The following is a 22,443-nucleotide window of genomic DNA, read 5'->3' as shown; positions in this document are numbered from 1 at the left end:
GTGTGTGTGTGTGTGTGTGTGTGTGTGTGTGTGTGTGTGTGTGTGTGCGCGCGCGCGCAGGGGGATGGGACGGGGACTTCTGCTTAGAACACCAGAGGTGGCATCGAAAGCTTAAACTGGCCATGCCACAGCACTTTTCCTCTTGATTTCTGACTGCAATTGCTCTGTTTAGGTCTTCAGACACTGAGGAGGTAGGGTGCGAGTGGTTAGATATCTAACCACAGGCATAGACGGTGTGGCTCCTCTGCCTTTACTGTTCCTCAACATTAGAGTGAGGAGAGGACTCTTGTCAAACCCAAGAATCATTTTGAGGGCCTCAGGGCATGGCAGCAGGAACTCTGCCTCATTCACTTTGAGTACAGCTGAGCTCCTGAGCTCTTTTTTTTTTTTTTTTTTGAGGTACGCGGGCCTCTCACTGCTGTGGCCTCTCCCGTGGCGGAGCACAGGCTCCGGACGCGCAAGCTCAGCGGCCATGGCTCACGGGCCCAGCAGCTCCGCGGCATGTGGGATCTTCCCGGACCGGGGCACGAACCCGTGTCCCCTGCCTCGGCAGGCGGACTCGCAACCACTGCGCCACCAGGGAAGCCCTCCTGAGCTCTTTTTGCCCCAAATTCTTATTAAGAAAAATTTCAGCCCTTCAGAAAAGTCAAGCCTAGTATATTGAACATCATATACCTTTATTTAGACTTCCATTTGGTAATGTTTTGCCATATTTGCTTTTCTTCTCTTGCATATGTTCAATTTTTCCCCTTTTTTACTCAGTCATTTGATAGTAAATGGTAGATAACATGCCATTGCACCCCATAAATATTTTAGCACAGACCCTTTAATGATAAGCTATGTAACATGTGTATCCCTTGCATAAGCACACACCATTATCACATCTAAGAAAGTTACCAGTCCTCCTGTAGAATTATCTAATATCCTGTGCACTTTCAAATTTCCCTTATTTGACCCAATGATGTCTTTTATAACTGTTTTAGTTTATTTACTTTCAAATCAGGATGAAATCAAAGTTAACACATTGCATTTGGTTGTTATGTCACTTTAATCTCTTTTATCTAAAATTTTTTTTCCCATAATTCTACTGCCTTTTTATAGAATCCAGGCCAGTTCTTTTAGAATCTCCCACATTCTGGATTTATCTGACTGTTTATGATATAACTTAACTTGGTCTTCTATGCTCTAAATTGCCGGTACACTAGAAGGCTTGCTTAGGCTTAGGTTAAATATTTTGTGACTATTTGCTACATACGTGTAACTCACTGCAAACGGGTAAATGCCTCTCATTTGAGCAGCGGTTGTCCACTGCTGTGAGAACATCCTGTGCTTTGAAAGAAATGTAGCCCTAACGCTGGTCTCCTGTGCTCTTCTTAGAACATGTGCACCATTGAAGCAGAGCTGGAGAAGCAGCTGGGGGAGTTCTCCATCAAGATGAAAGGTATTCTTCCTCCTTTTTATAGAGTGGGGTGCTATCTCCGCCTAGCTCCTTGAAGTGTGGCATCACACACCGTTTTAATTTTCCTTGCAAAGATATTGGGCCACTCTCTCTCAACCCTCCCCACTTATGTTAATTTATTGATGCTCCAGAACCTTCTCGTCCTGAGACTTGCCTACATATTTGCTGTGCCTACATATTTACATATTTACTGTGACAGGATCTCAAACATACACAAACATGGAAGAATATTATAAGGAACTCCCATAGACCCGTCACCTCCATTTAATAATCAGCAAGATTTTGCCACCTTTGCTTCATCTGTTTTCTTGTCTTTGTTCTTCCTTTGATGAAATAAAACCCAGATGTGGGAGTCTCTCCCTGTAGACTGCAATGTGCCTCTCTTAAAGAATAGGGACATCTTATGATAGGGACACCACAATGCCAAGTATTATCACTTCTAATAAAATGCATATGCCTTTGTTATGAATCCATTCCATTAGCAAATGACCTGGTGGTCTCAAAAGTGCGTTATACAGTTGTTCAAATCAGGATTCAAATGAGGTCCATGCATTATCATTGGTCGTTAGATATCTCTTTGCAGTTTCCTTTCATCTAAAACAGACGCCTCCTTGTTTTTTTTCCTACCATTGACTTGTCACGTTGAAGCTGTTGTCACTGTTGTCACTTTCAACATGTCACTGTTGTACAGAATGTCCCACGTTCTAGACTTGTCTGTTGGCTTCTTGGTGGTGTCATTTACTTTGTTCCTTTATGCTCTACTTTCCTATAAACGACCTACCAACTTCTTTATTTTTAAATGTTTTTTAGTGTTAAACGCACACAGGACTGTGCATTTTCCTCTTTTTCCCAGTGCCTTTCTGGTGTTGACTCCAGGAAGTCCTACTCTGAAAGCATTGTTGATTTGTACTGCAAGTATCTTCAGAACAAAAAGCTCTAGTTGTAGAAAACGGCGCATCCTTCAGGTGTTGTCAGATTTACAGCTCAGTGGCCAACAGGGCTTCAGATGAGCAGCCATCACAGCGAGTCCATCTTCCTTCTGAGTTTGGGCCACGCACCCACTCACCGCAGGGAGAAGGGCTAGTTTGTGTGCCTTTCCTTTTCTGAGGTTTCTTAGCAGCTGGATCCCTGGGTTGCTAATGGGGATTTAATCACCCTCTTGTCTGCTTTTTGCCATTAAGGGAGTAGAAAAGGGGCGCTTTTTTTTTAAGTGCTTGACAGGAGGGCTTAATTTTCCAATGAGTCACCTAACTCAGGAGGCAAAGTGTTCTGTCAAGTGTGATGTCCGTAGAGCTGCTCTGGTTGAGTGTACCTGCAATCAACATGACCTTGACCCTCAGCTGCCCACACGGCTGTGTTCCTTTCTCCAGCAGATCCCGTAGTGAATCAGTCTGTTATTCAGTATGAAGTCTCAATACTTACTTTACTACGGAAGCGGGACATCTGTGCTTTTTCAGTTTTTTAGGTCCTTTCTCTTCACTGGGGGTCCTCACCGAGTCAGTGGTTCTAAAACCACTCAGGCCCTGCCCCCATCTCAGCAAGTCAGGGCGGGGCCCTGGCACCAAGGAGCTCCACAGCTCTCTTCCCAGCATTCTCTCATTCTAAGGCAAGGGTTACAATGGGAAGCCGTCCTCTTCCCCGTTTCCCTCCCCCAAGATAGGTGGGTGGCACCCTTCGGGTATATTTTTCATCCTCGGGATGATTCTGTCAGCAGCCTGCTTCTGGAAAACCACTGCCCTGAGTTAGTGTTTAGCAGAAAACACTTCTCTCTCCTTCCCCTAACTCTCGGGCACCCTCCACGCAGGCTAGCACAGTCTGGGGTCTTACAGCTGAGAGAAATTCCCATCATGCCGTCTTCTCACTGTTAATCCAAGCAGTACCGTATTTCCCCTATTTCTGACGCTCACTATTATCAAAGTCACCAATTTGGGGTGAGTTGGTGACTTCCCCATTTTGTCGATGGGGAGTGGGGTTAAGTGACTTGTCCAGGAAGGCACACGGTACGTTGGAGTCAAACTTGAAACTGAATTCCAGAGCTCGTGGCTGCCAGTGCATTCCCGTCCCCCAGCCCCATATGAGGAGGGACGTTCTAACAAAGGTGAACAGATACTATAAACTATTGCTCAAAACATGTTCTCTTCTATGGGATGGTAGTCTTCCACCCAGCACACAGGCACCCAGGAGTGGGTGGGAGGAAAGGGACAGCCACCCACCAGACCTGGACCTCAAGCCTGAGGGTCAGCGAGGATGCTCTGGGGGCCCTACCATCCACCGGGGGGCCCGGCTGCCCAGCTAAAGAACGGCTCTGGGTTATGATGGGCTGTCATGACGGACGGTCTCAACTTGCTGCCGCCTCTGCTATTCCAGCTCTACCCTCAGCGTGGTTCTGTCTTTCCTGCCCGACGGGCTTCCCTGGCTTCTGTCTGGTTTCAGGGTTTCTCCCAGGGGGGTCACTCAAACCTGCAAGTGATCCTCCTTTTTCATTATTGATTTATCTCACTTCCACTTTCCTAATCTAACATGAAAACTTGAACTATTTCTATGAAGCCTTTCAGGGGTAACACCCCCATGGAAATCTTCCTCTCTCTTGATAAAAGGGAGCCTCTCACGCTGCCAAGAAATCTTGCATCTTTGCAGTTACCTACTTTCTTATCTGTGATTCATTCTGGTAAAAAAAAAAAGAAAAAAAAAGAATTACCACCCGCAACATACATAGTGACACAAGCTGAGGATCTTTCATAATATCCTCAGACCTGGTAAGCCAGCTTCCTCCTGCCACACGCTTCCCCAACACACAGACGGCAATCATTCTGTGGGGTTTTGGAGGGGCGGGGTAAGTGATGATGGTAAAGACAATTGAGCCTGCTGTTGGCCAGGCTCTGGGCTGCATCCTGGTGAATGGTCTCTGGCCTTGACTTCCACACAGTCTACTGGAGACAGTGGTTGCATGAGCCAGTCTAATCTAATTCCACGGAATAAATGATCTACTGGATCAATAATGTGGCCAATTGCTTCGATGCCTGGGGGGCGGGGGGTGGCAGGAGGGGGCGCAAAGGGTGCCACCCGCCTATCTTGTGGGAGGGAAACGGGGAAGAGGAAGGCTTCCCACTGTAACCTTTGCATTAGAATGAGAGGACCCTGGGAAGAGAGTTGTGGGACTCCTTGATGCCAGATTTTGAAGAGGGTCCAACGCCAGGCTAAAGAGGGAGCACTAGACCCATCCACCAATTTGCAGATGGAAAGACGTGGTCTGTTACAGAAAAACTACTTCTCCCAAGTATTACCTACTGCATATTAAGTTCCAGGCAGTGTGTATATCCAAAAGTCTGTGTTGGCACCTGCAGCTTTTAGGGCAGGTTCGGCCTTGGGAGAGGGGACATCTACCAGGGAGCTAGTAAATCTGCATTATTTATGCCTGGTCAGTAAATCATTCAGTCCTGTAATGGGAGCGCCTGTCTATTCAGCTGTCTGGCTGTTTTCCTTGGAGTAGAAAGTGTCACTTCCTTAGCTTCAGAATCGCTCCCCCCCCCGCAGTGCTAAGATTGTCGTGAATATCCAACCAGCCTTTTCTCTGTGTATACGCTGCCTGCCAACATGTGTGATCTTTTTTATCTTTGGAAAGGAAGATCCTCACAGAACTAGAAAAAAAGGCGGCACATTCTTCTGGCAGAATGGTCCCTGAGCAAAAGAAGAACAGGGTGGGCGGCTGCAGACTGTAGCATCTGGGCCTTCCGAATGAGGTCATGGAAGAGCTGTTTTATCAGTAATAGATGTTTACAGTAAAACATCCACAAGGTGCAGGAAGATGCACCATGGAGGTGAAAGCCCCCTCAGCCCCTCCACTTGCCCATGCTCGTCCCTGGGTGCTAACCCCCATGATGGTTTTTGGAGTGGCCATAATGAAAGCTTTGTAGACAGTGCAGCAGTAATCCCCAAACTGCTGAGAAAACACGAAGCTTTCCCCAACTGAAAATCCCAACAGGCCTCAGACCAGAGTCTGAAAGAAACCTGGCCAGGTTTAAAAGATACAAGGCGGGAACTCTAATTGACCCACTGTTAGTTTCATTTCTGCAATCAGTACCATGAGTGGCTTACATTAGCAGGTAGGACTTGAAGAATCATAGCACAGCCCCAGGCCTGTTTTTGCCTGTCTACTGCCACGTGCCACGTTATGGTTATAATCAGAGTATCAGAGTGATACCGCCTCAAGCATTTCCAAAAAATTTTGCTTTAATAACATGAGCTGAGAAGCTCAAAAATATCACTACCAAGTAGCTTTCTCCCATCTGGATAAGTTCTTCCAATATGAAATTTCTGGTGATTTTGAAAGGAAAAAATAAAAATAAAAACCCTCAAAGGATTTTCCCCTTTACTCTTCTTTATCCAGCACTGATATCAGATCAGTTTTTTAGGTTTTTTTGTTTTGTTTTCTAACCAGGCTTCCACTGTAATTGCATAGGTATGTAAATAGGCAGTAGATAAATCCTGAATATTCTGCAGAGGTTTTTTTTGGTTTGTTTTTTTTTAAAACATCTTAATTGGAGTATAATTGCTTAACAATGGTGTGTTAGTTTCTGCTGTATAACAAAGTGAGTCAGCTATACATATACATATATCCCCATATCTCCTCCCTCTTGTGTCTCCCACCCTCCCTATCCCACCCCTCTAGGTGGTCACAAAGCACCGAGCTGATCTCCCTGTGCTATGCAGCTGCTTCCCACTAGCTATTTTACATTTGGCAGTGTACATATGTCCATGCTACTCTCTCACGTCGTCCCAGCCTACCCTTCCCCCTCCCTGTGTCCTCAAGTCCATACTCTATGTCTTCTGCAGAGGTTTTTAAAGAGTGTTTAGGACTTTATTAGAATTGGTATATCCAGCCAATTGTGATTTATAAAGATCAGTCGATTGTGCTTTTTTTCAGAAGTATTAAAAACAAAAGACTAATCCTCCAGAAAATTATTAGTGAAAATTGGCTTCTTTAATTCTGCTCTTATTTCAGTAAATCTTTTAAGAGGCTTGTTATGTTCTACTTGTTAGTGGGAACTGGTCCTCAATGGACCGGCTCCGTGGATGGAGAGGTGTGACGAACTGGTGAGTTGCTGCCATCTACTGACAGAGAGTGGTAACAGCAGGTGCCTTTTTAGGCCTCCCTGGACCTTCTCTATCATCTTAATCCTGGCATAGCCCGTTGAGACTGGTGCAAAGCAGATTCATCCGTCCCACAGTCTCACAACTTAACGGGGCTCTTCCTAGAAAGAACAGTCTTCTCTGCCCCAGAGAGCACCTCTCGCATCACCCCAGCAAGGAATATCCTCTCTTGCTGTGATAGATGGAATTCCCAACAATAGCTGTACCCACAGTCGTTCCCCAGAAACTATTATATGAGTTTTCACAAAGGCCTGACACTTTGAGTCTTATAAGTGTGCCAGTGTGGGTTTATAAAGAGGGGAAATGAATTCTGCACCTCTGATCCCAGTTGCTTGCTTACAGGTCTGGCTGGTTTTGCTCGCCTCTGTCCCGGAGATCAATATGAAGTAAGTGTGGTGTCGGTCTGGGTGTTGGACTTGAGAGGCAGGAGTCAGCTGTCATTATTTTGCTTCTTCAATTTTTTTTTTACATTTTTTTATTTTGAAGAAGAAATTTGAGCCAATCAGTAATTTTGGAGATTAGTGTAAGACCTCCCGTATACAGGTCACCTAGACAACCAGTTTTTAACGTTATGTCACATTTGCTTTAGTATTATTAATATTATTATTGTTGTTGTTATTTTGCTGAACTATTTTAGATTAATGCACAGGTATCATGACCCTTCACCCCTAAATTATTTTCCTGAGGGAATTTCCTGGCAGTCTGGTGGTTAAGGCTTGGCACCTTCACTGCCTTGGCCCAGGTTCAATCCCTGGTTGGGGAAGTAAGATCCTGCAAGCAATGCGGCACAGCCAAAAAAAAAATTATTTTCCTGAATGTGGAAAGACATTCTCTCATATAAACGTTGTACAGTTGTCTACACCAACAAACTTAGCACTGGCCCTTTAGCTAATGTCATTTGATATACAATCTATATTCATATTTTTCCAAGTGTCCCAATATTGTACTTGATAGCAGTTTATTTTTCCTGATGCAAGATCCAATCCAGGGTTATGACTACTCAAAAGTATCACGATTGAAGAATAATAGAATCTAGATCTTTCTTTATAAAAATATACTCCATAAAAGTAAAAAAGCTTTTTATCTTTTCCCTCTTCAGAAGGGAACTTACATAATGATTTCATCTAGCTATCTCCTCCAAAACCTTCTATAATCATTCATCTTGGCCGGGGGTGGTGAGGGGGAATGTGTCTTCCTCTAAGCAATAAAGCTGTCTGACTGAGGAGAAACTGCACACCCTCCCCCCAGAGTGTGTCAGATTTCAAAATCCTTGTCCAGACCTGTCTCCCTTATCCACAAGAAGGATGCCCTGCTTCTTGCTTCTGGACACTAAGTAGATTTTAGCTGCTGGTTCCTTGTCTTTCTAAAGGAGCTGGGGAGTATGGAGAATGAATCCAGTGGTTGTTATACTGAAGTAGAACTAACGAGAGAAAGAACTGAGCCAAAGGGCACGATGCAGTGACCTTGTTCTAAAGAAAGCCCTTCATACCCTCTATCCTAGAGAAACAGAACTTACCCCCTTTGAAAGTCTTTCCCTGCTGGTGCTCTGCTCCCCGCCCCCTGCCAGGGAATTTGGAAGAAGCGACAGTCAGTGGGTGTCATGAGGATGCTGGAGAAGGGGAGGAACAGTAGCTACTGTATTTATTCGCCTTTTTCATCCTGGTGTTTGGTGGGAAGGCAGGTGAGGGCAGTGGAACCTGAGGGCCCTTTGGTGTCTTTCCCCAGATTTTCATGAAGTATGGCCGACAGAGGTGGAAACTGAAAGGCAGAATAGAAGTAAATGGCAAACAGACCTGGGATGGAGAAGAAATGGTGTTCCTGCCCCTGATAATTGGATTAATTTCCATCAAGGTACAATATCGTCCTTGCAGTTTGTTGTCTTTGCTGGTGCCACGGCTGGATGGTCCATCGTGGAGACCTGTGCCCGTTACTTCTGCCTGCTGCCCCTCCAGCCCGCAGACCTCTGTATGTACTACAGGTACATCAAAAGACTTGCCCTCGTGTCAGAGCGGGCAATGGAAATGTGAGATGGGCTTGGGAAACATCCACCTCTGATTTCAGATATGGTTCTGAAATGCCTGCCCTGGCCAAGAAAAACAAAGGAAAGAGTAACCTGGCTTCGTCCTCTGCGCTCCTGTAAGGCCTTTCTTACCTCTCCCTCTCTCACCAGGTCACAGAACTCAAAGGGCTAGCAACTCATCTCCTGGTCGGCAGTGTGACCTGCGAGACCAAAGAGCTGTTTGCAGCACGACCTCAGGTGGTGGCTGTGGACATCAATGACCTTGGCACCATCAAACTCAACCTGGAAATCACCTGGTAGTAAGTTGCCCTTTTCAATATCATCATGATAGAAACAAGTGCTGTAGGCTCGTGCTGTCCCAAGGGTGGCGTGTGGACCGTCAGAATCACTGGGGAGCTTGGTACGAAAGCAGGGTCTCAGGCCCCACCCCAGACTCGCTGTGTCAGAATCTCTCAGGGCCCAGGAATCTCTTAAATAAGCTGGGTGATGTTCACACATGTTAAAGGAGAGCCCTCTGCCATGTCACTACTCTCCTCTTCAACTTCCTATTTTTAAATATTTTATTCTGTCTCCTCTCCTCCTTCTCAGCCTTTAGATGTGTATAAAGAAGTATATCTCTCACGTCCACTAATTTGAAAGGAAATAACTGTCCAGTATGAGATATTTTATCCACAGAAAGATCCTGATTCTCGCTATGGTGTTTTAATTGCTTAGCCCTCTTTATCTCAGATACCTGACACTGCTTTGGAAATTTTTGGATATCCTTAGTCTCTCCACACTCTATATACTGAAACAGAATATTTCCAAAGGGCCAGAGACACCTTTTGTCAAAGCAGGGAACTTAAAAGTGGTTTTCTGAAGTCACCCCGCGAGAAAGGTCATGATAAGCTATTAAGTACTGGTTGCTCACAACATTTGATCTTATGCCCCTGGTATGTTACAAGTAACTAGGACATGTTCAGTATTAATGTTTGGGGCCACCTTTACAATAGCGAGGGTCAGGCATGGAAGCAGCAAAGACATGTTGCCTTGTTATTGGAGCAGTGTCCACAGCTTTTGCCCAGCCCATCTCTCCTCGTAGCTTGTAATGATTGACGTCTCAAATGCAAGATCAGTGCTTCTGCTGGAGGAGCACATGGCATGCTGATAAATGGTATCATTGTGAACACACTGTTATCCTCTCAGTCACACAACAGGCTCTGGGTCCACTGAAAGGAATAGGAGAGTTTTCTTTAGAACCGAACAATAATCTGTTGCTCTCTTGTATCATTAAAGCGTCTGCCCTTGCAAAGCTCCAGGAATTTTTACAGACTTCTTCAACATCTCGTGTTGGGACAAACATTAATATGTTTGTGTCTCTAATACGAACGAGGAAGCAAATTTGTCTGGTCTGCAGGTGTGCACATAAATTGTGCTTAAAGCTGTGATGATAATCTGGGGTCCCTTGGGTGAGTCTAGACCCCGTTTTCTGCTCCACTTTTTTTTATCTTGGTTTGTTTGCTGACAGACCAATTTGGCCAAAACCAGCCCAGTTCCCACTGGTTTGAGTTTACGTAAGTATAATGAGGTGCTTTCTTGGCCTGCGGACTGGTGATTATAGGTGACTTTAACAAACGTGTGTTCATGGGGACCTGTTGTTTTGCAGTCCGTTTGACGTGGAGGACATGACCCCATCCTCAGGCGCTGGGAACAAGGCAGCCGCCCTCCAGAGAAGAATGTCCATGTACAGCCAGGGCACCCCAGAAACGCCCACCTTCAAAGACCACTCCTTCTTTGTAAGTTCAGTGTGATTTCTAGAGGAGAAATGATGAGCCTGAGGCAGTGCTTGCACCCAGGGTTTGAAATGCTTAATATACGGTGTTAGGGAGTCTCTATAATTCCTAGTACAGTCGTCCCTTAATATCCGAGAGGGATTGGTTCCGAGAACCCCCCTTTGATACCAGAATCCTAGGATGCTCAAGTCTTTTATGTTAAATGGCATAGTGTTTGCACATAACCTATGCACACCCTCCCGGATACTTTAGATCATCTCTAGATTACTTATAATACCTAATGCAATGTAAATGCTATGTAAATAGCTACCAGCAAATTGGCAAATTCAAGTTTTGCTTTTTTGGAACTGTCTGGAATTTTTTTTTTTTGCGGTACGCGGGCCTCTCACCGCTGCGGCCTCTCCCGTCGCGGAGCACAGGCTCTGGCCGTGCAGGCTCAGCGGCCATGGCTCACGGGCCCAGCCGCTCCGCGGCATACGGGATCTTCCCGGACCGGGGCACGAACCCGCGTCCCCTGCACCGGCAGTCGGACTCTCAACCACTGCGCCACCAGGGAAGCCCCTGGAATTTTTTTTTCATAGATGCATAACCCTTGGATACGGAGGGCTGACTGTAATGTCATCTTCAAGTTCACCCTAAGCACATGGTGACTAAGGAAAGCACATTCCGAGATGTCTGTGGCCACCCACGCACAGGTGGTAAACCTCCTGTGGCTCTCCTCTCCCCTCCCCCAACTTAACCTGTTGCTTGGTAAACACATGTAGACTTTTCTGCACATTCTCTAAGATCAGACTTTTAAAGAAGTGGGTGTAAATAATGGCCTCCTTGTTTTAATCAGAAATGCTCGCTAAAAAGCTGACAAAAACATGGTAACCTGCTGCTTTCCACTAACTCCCCCATTTTGCTTTGACTTCTGAAGAGATGGTTGCATCCTTCACCAGACAAGCCAAGGCTGTCTGTCTTGAGTGCCTTGCAAGAGTCTTTCTTTGCCAAGCTGCACCGCAGCCGCTCTTTCAGTGACCTGCCCTCCCTCAGGCTGAGACCCAAGGCCGTTCTAGAGTTTTATGTGAGTGTGTGTGGCCCGCCTGGGTGTGACGTGCTTGCTGTAGGGGGCTTGTGGCATGTGGGCTTTGGCATGGCTCTTGTTTTATCTTCTGTCTCTCGCTCATTGGCTAACGGTTACAGGCCTCCTGTCCGTGGGTGGGAAATTTGGGCATGCATGCACCTTTGTGAGAGAGGCCGTTTGTCCTTCCCTGCTCATGATCTCCACTTTTGTGCTGTGACTTTTCTGCGCTGTGGCAAAGATATCCATGGTAACAATATTGTCACTTAAAAAAAATACAGCTGCGCTCAAGGTCAAAGAAGATTTTCGTTCACAAGTTAAGCTAATGTATCACTAATAGCAATCTTTACGGTTGTAGCCTTCAAAACCTGGCACTGGATTTAAACCAATTTTCCCAAAACTATTTTTATTGAAAGAGGTTCTTAGCCCTAATTTATTGTATTGTTTGCTAGTTTTATACTATCGAAGTAAAAGAAACTCTTTAATTTGCAATCAGGAATGTAATAGGTAACCTACATTATATGTGTTATCCATTATGTCACAAGAGAATACACATACACATATGTACATACATACCTGGAATGTTCTGCCGTTTACAGACATATAAAAGTAATCTCTGAATGTCCAGAGAGGAAAGGGTTAAAAGTCTTCTGGTTAATAATAATTGTCATACTCCAATAAAGATGTTAAAAAAAAAAAAGAGTGCAGCTCTAGACTAACTGGCAAGCCTAAATTAGTAGAGAGACTGATTATAGAGGAGTTTGAAATAGATTTTTTTAAATCACTTTCAAGTACCCACTCTGCATGCTCAAATGAGGTAAAAGATTGTTGCATTAGTAAGATATATTTTAAAATATACTTTAAATAAAAATTAAAAATAGATTTATTTTTCTTTCTAAATGACTACTTGAAACGCGTTTTTTATTTTTCTTCCCAAAAAATAAATAAATAAATAAGCCATCCAAAAAATAATAATAATAATTGCATCTTATTCATTGGATTAAAAAACACAGGTGAAATGGACCAGGCTAAACTCTAGTGGAGTTTCCACGGAAAATGGGAAAGTTATGCACGTGCCAGAGAAGAGTAGAGCTGATGCAGTAACTGTCAATGTCATGTGTATATCGATGCTCATACGCTGCAAGCTGGAGGGTGTAGAGATGGTTAGTAGAGGTTTGAATTGCATCATGTAAACAAGAGCAAGATTAGAAAAGAATGTGATGGCTTCCTATAGCCTTTTGGATAAACGCAAACTCCTCGGAGCAGCCGTTCCATTCCGGCCCAGTCTTCCAGGCCCACCTCTCCTCTCTCCAGCCTTCATTCTCTGCCGGACTGCCCCCCGCCGACCCCAACCCCCATCACTGTCCTCCAAATGCACCCTCCCTCTCAAGAGCTCCCACAGCCTGTTGTTCCTTCTAGGACGCACTTCCTCCTCCTTCTGCCCTTCTTCTCCGCATTTTCCAGGGCTGAGTTCCAGACACTCTCTCTCCTGAGCACCACCCCCGTCCCCTGCCGGGGCTCCTACCACCCTGCAGCATCCCTACATCACCCCTCAGTTACAGCACGCCTTCCGCGTGTGCCCGTTTATAGGCTCGCGCTCTTGGCAGGCTGTACGTCCCCTTCAGCAGGGCATCTCAGTCTAACTGGATATTTCCCACTTAAGTACATGCAAATTGGGTTTGGGAATGTGAGACTTGATAGAAGTGGCTGAAGAGGAGTTTGGAATTTAAATAAGAATCGTGACAACCAGTCCCGCTCCTTACTTAGCCAGCGCCTCCCGCCTCCCTCAGAGCTGCTCGGAATGTGTGCTCTGAAGATGAGCTGAGGCTGGGCAGGAACGTTCAGAGGACCCAGGGCTTCTGTGAGATCCCCAGGGGACCCCACGGAGGAAGTGCAGGGAGCAGGACTTAGCCTTCCCCCATCCCTCCCCAGAAGCTTCCTTTTTTGTCTGTCCTGGAGGCATAAAACGTGTTTGGGGGGAAAAGGGGGGTACAGATACAGGAGGAAGGAAACTGAAGTAAAGGAGGCTGGAAATAGTGAGTCGCACGGGGACCCAACCCCTCCCCGTCCCCTCCCGAGGACGGGCCCTGGAACTCCCCCCCCCCCTCCCCCCCCCCCCACCCCGCACTGGGACTCTGGAGCACAGTTCAATGATCACTAATCCAGGAAAACATTCTCACTTTTCGAAGCAAAGAAACTGAGCCTGCAGAGGTTACTTGAGTGCCCCAGTGACATCCTTTTACTCATGCTGTGGTTAAAGTAAAAAACCTTCCAACCAGATGAGAATGGAGAGTTTGAGTTGAAACTGCATGTATTGGGAGCTGGTGGCCCAGATCCAGCAGTGATGGGACCATGGACGCTGCTGGAGGAGGATGGGGAGCCTCTTTCTGTCTGCTCCTCATTTCACTTGCTGTAACATTTTTGTTTCCTGGGCTAATTCCCAGCACTATCGTGATCATTCATTGTTTTATTTATTTATTTGTTTGTTTGTTTGTTTTTTTGCGGTACACGGGCCTCTCACTGTTGTGGCCTCTCCCGTTGCGGAGCCCAGTCTCCGGACGCGCAGGCTCAGCGGCCGTGGCTCATGGGCCCAGCCGCTCCGCAGCATGTGGGATCTTCCTGGACCGGGGCGCGAACCCACGTCTCCTGCATCGGCAGGTGGACTCTCAACCACTGCGCCACCAGGGAAGCCCTATTATTTTTTTTTGGCCGCACCACACGGCATATGGGATCTCAGTTCCCCCACCAGGGATCGTGGAGCCCACGCCCCCTGCAGTGGAAGTGCGGAGTCCTAACCACTGGACTGCCAGGGAGTTCCCTCATTGTTTTATGTATAATTAAAATAGGTACTTACTTTTACTTAAACAATCAATTCTGGAATCCAAGAGAGAGTATTCATTTTGAAGGAGTTGATCTCAAATAACTAAAAAACTTTTCCCACAGAGCAACATTTAGCACTTTGCCAAGACCACTGTGTCAGGAAAGGTGACTTAGAAATTGCTTTAACGCCTGCATAAACAAATTACCTTGGTTACCTGGATATTTCTGACCTCTGTCTTCTGAGTTCTGCTTCACGGATCACAGAGCCTGGGGCTGCCTGACAGAGCACTTGGGACTTCTAGACACCCTGGGAGCTCTGGGCTTTGCAGCCCTGGAAGATAGTTGTTCAGTTTATCAGTCTTTTTCTCCTCTTTTTATAGAAGCACTGCGCACGTATTTCTGGTCTTGAATTGTTTGTGGCGTGGTTACTGAATTAATAAAACTTTTTCCAGGGCTTGGGATTTGTGGGTAGAGTTTTTCAAAAAATAATTTTATGAGAACTGAAGCAGAACAAAGCATCACATCTTTTGAGTGAAATAGCAAGAATGTTGTAAAATCTTTTAAGATCGATGCCAAAAAACAAAAAAAACAAATCAAAACAAAAAAAACAGTGGTGCTATTCTTAACTATGGCTGCCAAATATTGTGAGATCCTGGGATTTGGGAAACAAGCACCACTCCCCTGCCTCCAGCCTCTTCTTTTGAAAAATGTCAAACCTGAGAATAGTGCAATGAACTTTCACCGAGATTCAACAATGGTAATAGAGTTTTTAAAGGCTTGTTTTCTTTTGCCACGCATGTGCGCGCACGCACACACACAAAATCAACAATACAATGTTAATATCGTGAAAGGTCTGTTTTTAAAATTTTAATTGTCTTACATTTTGTCTGGAAATGAACCATGCCAAACGCATCCCTTGTATTTAAAATCGTAATGATTTGCCTTTTATCTGCAGTCGAATCTACCTGATGACGTCCTTGAAAATGGGAAGGCAGCTGGGGAGAAAATGCCACTGTCCCTCAGCTTCAGTGACCTGCCCAATGGGGACTGCGCCCTCTCCCACAGCCCAGGCCGCCCTCTCCCCAGCACGTGCTCGACAAATCCAGAAATCACCATCACCCCCGCAGAGCTGAACCGCGACAGCCCCTCCTCCCAGAACGAGGGCCTGGATGACTCCAGCTCGGCCTCTTCCAAGAGCTCCTTGGGAGAAGAAGGCTCAGAGCCCAGGCCCCACAGGGAGGAAGAGACCGAGGGGCTCGGGAAACCCGAGGCCTGCAGAGCATCCGCAGGTGCCCGGACGGAGCGCCTATTCCTGGAGAAGGGTGTCGCAGAGGCCCTTCTGCAAGAGTCTGACGAGGCCTCTGAACTCAAGCCCGTGGAACTGGACACTTTTGAAGGAAACATCACGAAGCAGCTGGTCAAGAGGCTCACCTCGTCAGAGGTGCCGGCGGCCACCGAGAGGCTGCTCTTTGAGGGCTCTGTCAGTGGAGAGTCCGAAGGCTGTCGATCCTTCCTAGATGGAAGCTTAGAGGATGCCTTTAATGGGCTTTTCTTTGCATTAGAACCACATAAAGAGCAGTATAAAGAGTTTCAGGATCTGAACCAAGAAGTCATGCACTTGGATGACATTCTAAAAGTAAGTACATTTTTAGGGAAATTGGCTTAGGTCTGGAGACAGGTATCTTCAGCCAACATTCTATTTAAAATAGCCTATCTTTTTTTTTTTTTTATCCTGCCCCATCACAGGATCAGTAGATAATTATTACGTAAATGGCACTGATTTTTAATACTAGTAGCGTATATTTATTTTCCTGACAACTGATCAACTTAAGGAAAATGATTAGGAGTTAAATTAACAGCTCTGGAGAGCGTCTAAATTCCCTCAGTCCCTAAGTTCATCATTCAGATTCCAAATGTGAAATGGTGGCCTTTTGGGCATCATAATCTCATTGAGATGCTCCTGGAGAGGGTACCTCTCTGAGTATCAGGGAAGCAGGAAAGCCCTCCCATGGTTGAAGACAGAGTTAGGCAGTACAGATGTGAGAGCCACGGGCATCTCTCCCCTGCCCAGGGCACCACCTCCTGGAGGATTCCCTTCTCTGCAATTGGCCCAAATTGGTGAGTCGAAACCCCAGATAATCACCCACGAATAATCGAGAAGCCAGAGAACCCTGACTCCACCAGAGTTACCTTCCCCTCTCCTGTTCCTAATCAGACCGCTCAGGATAGACATGGGAAGATAGGAGTGAGCGGGTGATTTCCTCTTAGGCAGGAGGTCCTAGCAATGAGATCGTTAATGCTACCCCAGAATGTATCTGTCTCCACTTGGCATACAGATGAAATTTTTAAAAACAAGGCACAAGAAGACAGAACTGGAATTTTTGTTCCGAATCCCACTGCCACTTCTTGTATTCTTTGCTTTGCCACTCTGATTTATAGTGCCACAGAGAAGAGAACTTGGATCTTTTCTCTTGAAAGAGCAGTTCTTTGGGAACGTGTTCTATAAAATAAGCTTGAAAATACAGTGTCAGGGGCAAGTCAACCCACAGCAGGCTGTTGCATCCCTTGGCGTGACGGTTTTAAGATGTGGCCTTCCCTGTGGCACCTGGAACAACCTTCCCAAGGCTTTTCTCACAGTCTCGGTCACGCTGACCTAGGTCTGGAGGGGATGTCTGCCCAGGGCAGATAATAATCCATGCTCTGACTCCCCACATCCTCTAATGCTCATGACAGATTGATTCAGCTGTAGGTGTAGCCTCCGAGCAATAGGGATGGGCATTCTGAATCTGCTTCCTGTAAAACATAACTCAGAAGCATCTGCTCAGGGCTCACGCATGGAGGCTGTTTGTCCAGCACTGCAGTGAAAACATCGTTTATCCCCTCAACAAGCTCATGTCAGCACAGCTGACCAGCTTTCGCTTACTGGGGAAAAAGTTGTTAAATGTAAAGAGCTAAGACGCAATTGATCCACCTAAAGTAAATGCCTCAGATGTCTAGATGCCCCCATTTCCAGGCATCTAGGGCGCTGGTCAGTAGCTCAGTACACCAAGAAGCGCTCAGCAAGTCATCTGTTAGTCTTATAAAAACCTGGCGGCTATAGGTTTCTTTCCAGAGTATTATTTCAATCTGCAGTTGTTCCAAAACTATCCCGCTACTAAAATCCTTAACTGCCTCTTTCTTTATTTTGATCAGTATTTAAACACATCCATACTGTGCAAGATCAGGTTCTGCAATCTAGCTTAGGGAAGAAGACCCTAGAAGTGGGTCAAGTCGGGACTGGCTCCTCCTCTCTCTCTGAGAGGGAAAACGGCATTAGAGTTGAGGTCTGGGGCAAGTGGCTTTGTCTCCAGCCAGGATTAAAGCATCCGCTGGACAAAGCTTTCTCTTTTTTCCCTCCTTCACATTCCTAGGATGCTAAACACCTTGAGGATCAGAAACTAAATGATGCTGCCTCTTGGACGGAGATCACTGAGGGCGAATGAAACAACTCTGATTTAAAAGACTGAAAGACGGTTTCCTATATGCTTTGTCTTGAGTGTCAGAGACTCAGATCCCTGCAAGGCCCTTCCGACCTTGTGTAATGAAGTCAGCAGGAAGTGCCACCTAACTGGATGGAGAACATTTCGTTCTTCTTACTTGCAGAATTTGTCCCATTCAGTAACCCCCAGCATCCTCTTGACTATTTGGAAGAACTTCTCTCCATCTCTGTGCCCACAGCAACTGGCATTACCCTGTCTGTAATGTTTCTGCTTAATATCCAGCAATGTAGAATTCTCCACACCATAGAATGGGTTTGCTCACATAATTCCAGGGCCCAGTCAGGGAAGAAATGGAACTTGTTCCTTCAAAGAGCTGTAGAGGAAGCACAGCTACTCCTTGTCGTGCCCATGCCATTTATTTTCTCCTCAGTGCTCAAAGAAAAATTACATGCTGTGAATGTAAAATTAATTTTTTTTTTTTTTTTTTTTTGTGCGGTACGCGGGCCTCTCACTGTTGTAGTCTCTCCCGTTGCGGAGCACAGGCTCCGGACGCTCAGGCTCAGCGGCCATGGCTCACGGGCTCAGCCGCTCCGCGGCATGTGGGATCTTCCCGGACCGGGGCACGAACCCGTGTCCCCTGCATCGGCAGGCGGACTCTCAACCACTGTGCCACCAGGGAAGCCCCGTAAAATTAATATTTAAGTGTACTTACCTAGGGAGTGTGGATTAAGTGACTTCGAGTAGTTTTCTATTTCTGGGATTTGTTTTGTGAATCCTTTAGAACAGGTGCCTTAGGTAGCTCACCCCTGTCTCAGGGCACTGAACATGTTGCCACTTGGAATTAGAGATTGGTTAGTAGTTGGCATTGACTGTGACTCCTTAGATATATCTGCCAGTTGCATTTTATTTGGGGTTGAGCACGAGGTGGAGAGAGTATAGCAGTTCTATTTCCCAAAGCCTTCTGATTGTAATATTTTTTAAACTGTTTATTTAAAAAATTTCAAACAGAAGTAGAAAGAATCAGATGATGGACCCTGATGTGCCCATCCCCCAGCCTCCACAGTGCTCAATTCACAGCCAGTCTTGTGTCTGTTCTTCTGCCTGCTTCCTTCCCTCTGGATTGTTTTGGAACAAATCCCAGATATTGTGTCATTTTATCCACGGTTGTACTTTCTTTTAATAAGACGACTTTAAATGAATTTTTTACTGCCAACAAAAAAAAAAATAAAAGCTTGAAAAAAAAGAAAAGTGTCACATCTCCCACTGGGTGTCTTTGTTGTGTTTCTCTTTCCGAATATGTTGATATTCTCCTTGGTACCTTCTACCTTTGCAGTGCAAGCCAGCAGTAAGCCGAAGCAGGTCTTCCAGTTTAAGTCTTACAGTTGAAAGTGCTTTAGAAAGCTTTGATTTTCTGAACACCTCTGATTTTGACGAGGAGGAGGAGGATGGTGATGAGGTTTGTAACGTTGGAGGAGGTGCTGACTCAGTATTTTCAGACACTGAGACTGAGAAAAATAGGTAAGTCTGAAGTTAGCATCTGCTTCTATTTCTACTGTCGTAGCTGGTACAGCAGTTCTTTGTAGCTACCGAACGGGACCTGATACACATCTCCAGGAAGATAAAACCCCCATACATGAATTGGCTTACAGTTCCTTTTCATTGTTAAGTACAACTTTTAAATATCATTCACCTCTTTTGGTGTTGTTTAAGGAAAATTAAATTGATTTTCTTCCTTATAAATGAAGGGGAGATTTTTGTATGAGTGTGTGTGTATATTTACGTGTATACACATACATCTTGTAGGTTTCAGTGTCTACAACTTGTCCCCAATGTAATTAATTGCAAATTAAGTAGGTATACCATGTTTCTGGAGAACTCTTACTGGATCATCAGTTTGGACCTGGTTCTCCTTGCTTTGCATCGTATTTCTAATTTCTTCATTTTGTTAGACTTTGCTTTTCCCACCCCTTATCTCTCCGTTCCTTTTGGCCATTGGGTCTTTGCAGTAGATTAAGCTCATCAGTGCCTATATCAAAGCCAGGTTTAAGCCCCGTGGTCCATGTTTTCCTTAGAGCGTAAGAAGAGGTGACTGATAACTGATAACTGCCACTGGATCTGCAGGCCTCCAGCTGGAATGTGGCCTTCTCTAGGATGGGGATGGGACAGAGCAGTGGGAAGGGAGGATAAAGGTGAAATGTTGTCAGCTTCTTTCTCCATTGGGCTTTCTTGTACCAAACCATGTGTTTAGAGCTAGAGCCTGGGGTCCATTCTGTAAGCACAGTGAACATACTCAGCTCCATCAATGACTGCAAAAAAAACAAAAACACAAACACTTTCCCAAAGGAAAGGGTGGGTTTCCATCCATCTTTTCTTTTGACGTGTTATATACACTGATTTTCAAGTTACAACAAGCTATGGCTGTTCAACCTTCGCAAACCTCTCTGTGGGTGGTGTTAATATTTTGGAGTTTTGTTGTTTCTGGAGGGTTTCTTCTGCCAAAGTGAAACGAGGAAAAGAAAAAGTGAGAAATAGAATTTATCCTTTGAGCAAACTGGGGGCATAGCAAAGAAAATTTATGAAATGAATGTCATGTTTAAATTATCCTTCTACATTGTACAGTGAGATTTTTCTAACTTGGTTGAATTTGTGAAATGCTTCTTAAACCAAACATCTTCCTGTATACTTGTTAGCTTAAGCTATTAGATGATGGATCAAGGTCAGATTAAACTTTTTTTCTTCTTGCTATAAGAAGCATTTTAACTTTTTTTTTTTTTTGCGGTCGGTACGCGGGCCTCTCACTGTTGTGGCCTCTCCCATTGTGGAGCACAGGCTCCAGACATGCAGGCTCAGTGGCCATGGCTCACGGGCCCAGCCGCTCCACGGCATGTGGGATCTTCCCGGACCGGGGCACGAACCCGTGTCCCCTGCATCGGCAGGCGGACTCTCAACCACTGTGCCACCAGGGAAGCCCCAAGAAGCATTTTAAAAACATCATAGCCTTTGTAAATTTTACAGAACATTGCTATTAAATATGTCTAATTTGATCAGTCTTACCGTATGTCATCAGAGGTATTATGGAAAATTGTGGAAATTGTGTGTGTGTTTTAAACATGTGCTGACTACCAGGACACAAGCTGAATGTTTTCCCCTTGGAGGCAAATGTGAATCAGAGTAAGGCACTCAACGCCTCTAAACTCTGGTGCATTATCTTTTTAAATTGTGGAGACTGGGGAGCATGAAACTAGAAGCCAAAAACCGCCTAGCTGTGTGAACAAGGACGCTCTGGTTAACACCTCTGCTGGTCATTCCTTCCATGTGTGAAGTGAGACTCTTCGCTCCCCCTCGCCCTCCTGCACAGATTCATATTAAGAATAAAATTAAATAATAGGTGCAACAGATTTCTTTTTAAATGTAAGTGCCCAGCATGATACAACTTTAGACAGTTCAACGGTGGGCTTTACACAAAGCCCGTGAGGCAGAACTAAGCGATACAAATGCCCCTTTTAGCTTTTGTCTGGAGTAGAACATCATGTTTCTTCCTAACAGCTTTCCTTTCTCCTTTTCTTCAAGTCACAATTGATTTAAGCCCAGGAAAAAGCCTTGACTGATTATTTCTTAATGGTATTGCTCTTGGGAAGCCACAGGTTCACAGGACAGTTTAATCCCAGAAAATCTGGCAAACCACTCCGTCAACAGAGCAGGAAAGCGCCGCGAAACGAGGGCACATTTCAAAAGCCTTCTTGGTGAGCCAACTGTACAGATGGTTCGTTGTGCTTGAGAAGCAAACGGAGAACTCTGGAAACAGTCTGTCTGCAGGATCTTTTTCATATTAGGCAAATCGGTGACCAGGCTTAGTTATAAAATAGTTTTTGAAAGGTATCTCTATTTTTCAAGATAGGCGAGCGCAAGACTCTTTTCAGTGGGTGCTGTGATTGAGTTGACCTGTGATTTCCATGCAGAAAGAACCAGCTAACATTTCGCTCACCTTCCTGCTTCAACAGTTACAGATCAGTACACCCGGAAGCCAGGGGGCACCTCAGCGAAGCCCTGACTGAGGACACGGGAGTCGGGACTAGTGTGGCAGGAAGCCCTCTCCCACTGACCACGGGAAATGAAAGCCTGGACCTCAGCATCATCAGGCACCTCCAGTACTGCACCCAACTCGTCCAGGTAGGACTGGTGACGGCACTGGGTTTTTAGAGCCCAGGTTTTTGATGCACCAACAATGGATGTGTGCTTGCTTTTTTGAGTTTTCCCAGGAAAATGAGAACTCAGGAATAGAGCCATCCTGCTTTGATTTGACCCAACTCAGAAACTCTGAAAGGCATGGCCGTGCTCCCTCAACCCTGAGTTTTCTATCTTAAAACCTAGATCTCCAGACTTTAACAGGTAGTAGGTGACATATAATGTGCTCTTGCTTTCAAATCATTTGATAGTAGGTGAGAGTAGTGTGATTTTTTTTTTAGATAAGGAATTTGCATTCCGCCATCTACAAATGGACTTTGAAAGCCAGTATTATTGAACATATGTTAATATGAACCCATCACACGAGCTAGTTTTCTACCACCTGGACAGCTAAAGGCAAAATGCTCCAGAACATAACCACAGTTTCCCAGATCTTGAATAAGTACTTATTAGCAGCAAGAAAGAACATTGTACAGGTATTATCCTCCTCACCA

At 45.4% G+C, this 22,443-nt stretch overlaps 1 protein-coding gene across 9 annotated transcripts in view; it reads left to right on the top strand.

The window, feature by feature from the left end:
* Window positions 1-22,443, top strand: part of RIPOR2 (RHO family interacting cell polarization regulator 2) — a 211,109-nt gene that overhangs the window by 169,871 nt on the left and 18,795 nt on the right. For 6 of the 9 annotated variants that reach the window (XM_027128512.1, XM_027128513.1, XM_027128510.1 and 3 more), the window contains 8 exons: window positions 1,378-1,441; window positions 6,953-6,996; window positions 8,336-8,461; window positions 8,781-8,929; window positions 10,276-10,405; window positions 15,241-15,921; window positions 19,098-19,282; window positions 21,766-21,934. In XM_027128512.1, coding sequence (XP_026984313.1) covers window positions 1,378-1,441; window positions 6,953-6,996; window positions 8,336-8,461; window positions 8,781-8,929; window positions 10,276-10,405; window positions 15,241-15,921; window positions 19,098-19,282; window positions 21,766-21,934 — 1,548 coding nt within the window. Of the gene's footprint in view, window positions 1-1,377; window positions 1,442-6,952; window positions 6,997-8,335; window positions 8,462-8,780; window positions 8,930-10,275; window positions 10,406-11,321; window positions 11,469-15,240; window positions 15,922-17,695; window positions 18,214-19,097; window positions 19,283-21,765; window positions 21,935-22,443 lie in introns of those variants that run through there. The other 3 variants (XM_027128517.1, XM_027128516.1, XM_027128519.1) reach the window with 2 other exon arrangements.

The sequence above is a fragment of the Aethalodelphis obliquidens genome, unplaced genomic scaffold (genome assembly GCF_003676395.1).
Source record: "Aethalodelphis obliquidens isolate GAN/ISIS:26980383/991018 unplaced genomic scaffold, ASM367639v1 scaffold34, whole genome shotgun sequence".
Classification (NCBI taxonomy): domain Eukaryota; kingdom Metazoa; phylum Chordata; class Mammalia; order Artiodactyla; family Delphinidae; genus Aethalodelphis; species Aethalodelphis obliquidens.
Note: the sequence above shows the minus strand (reverse complement) of the source record. Positions and strands in the feature narration are given on the sequence as shown.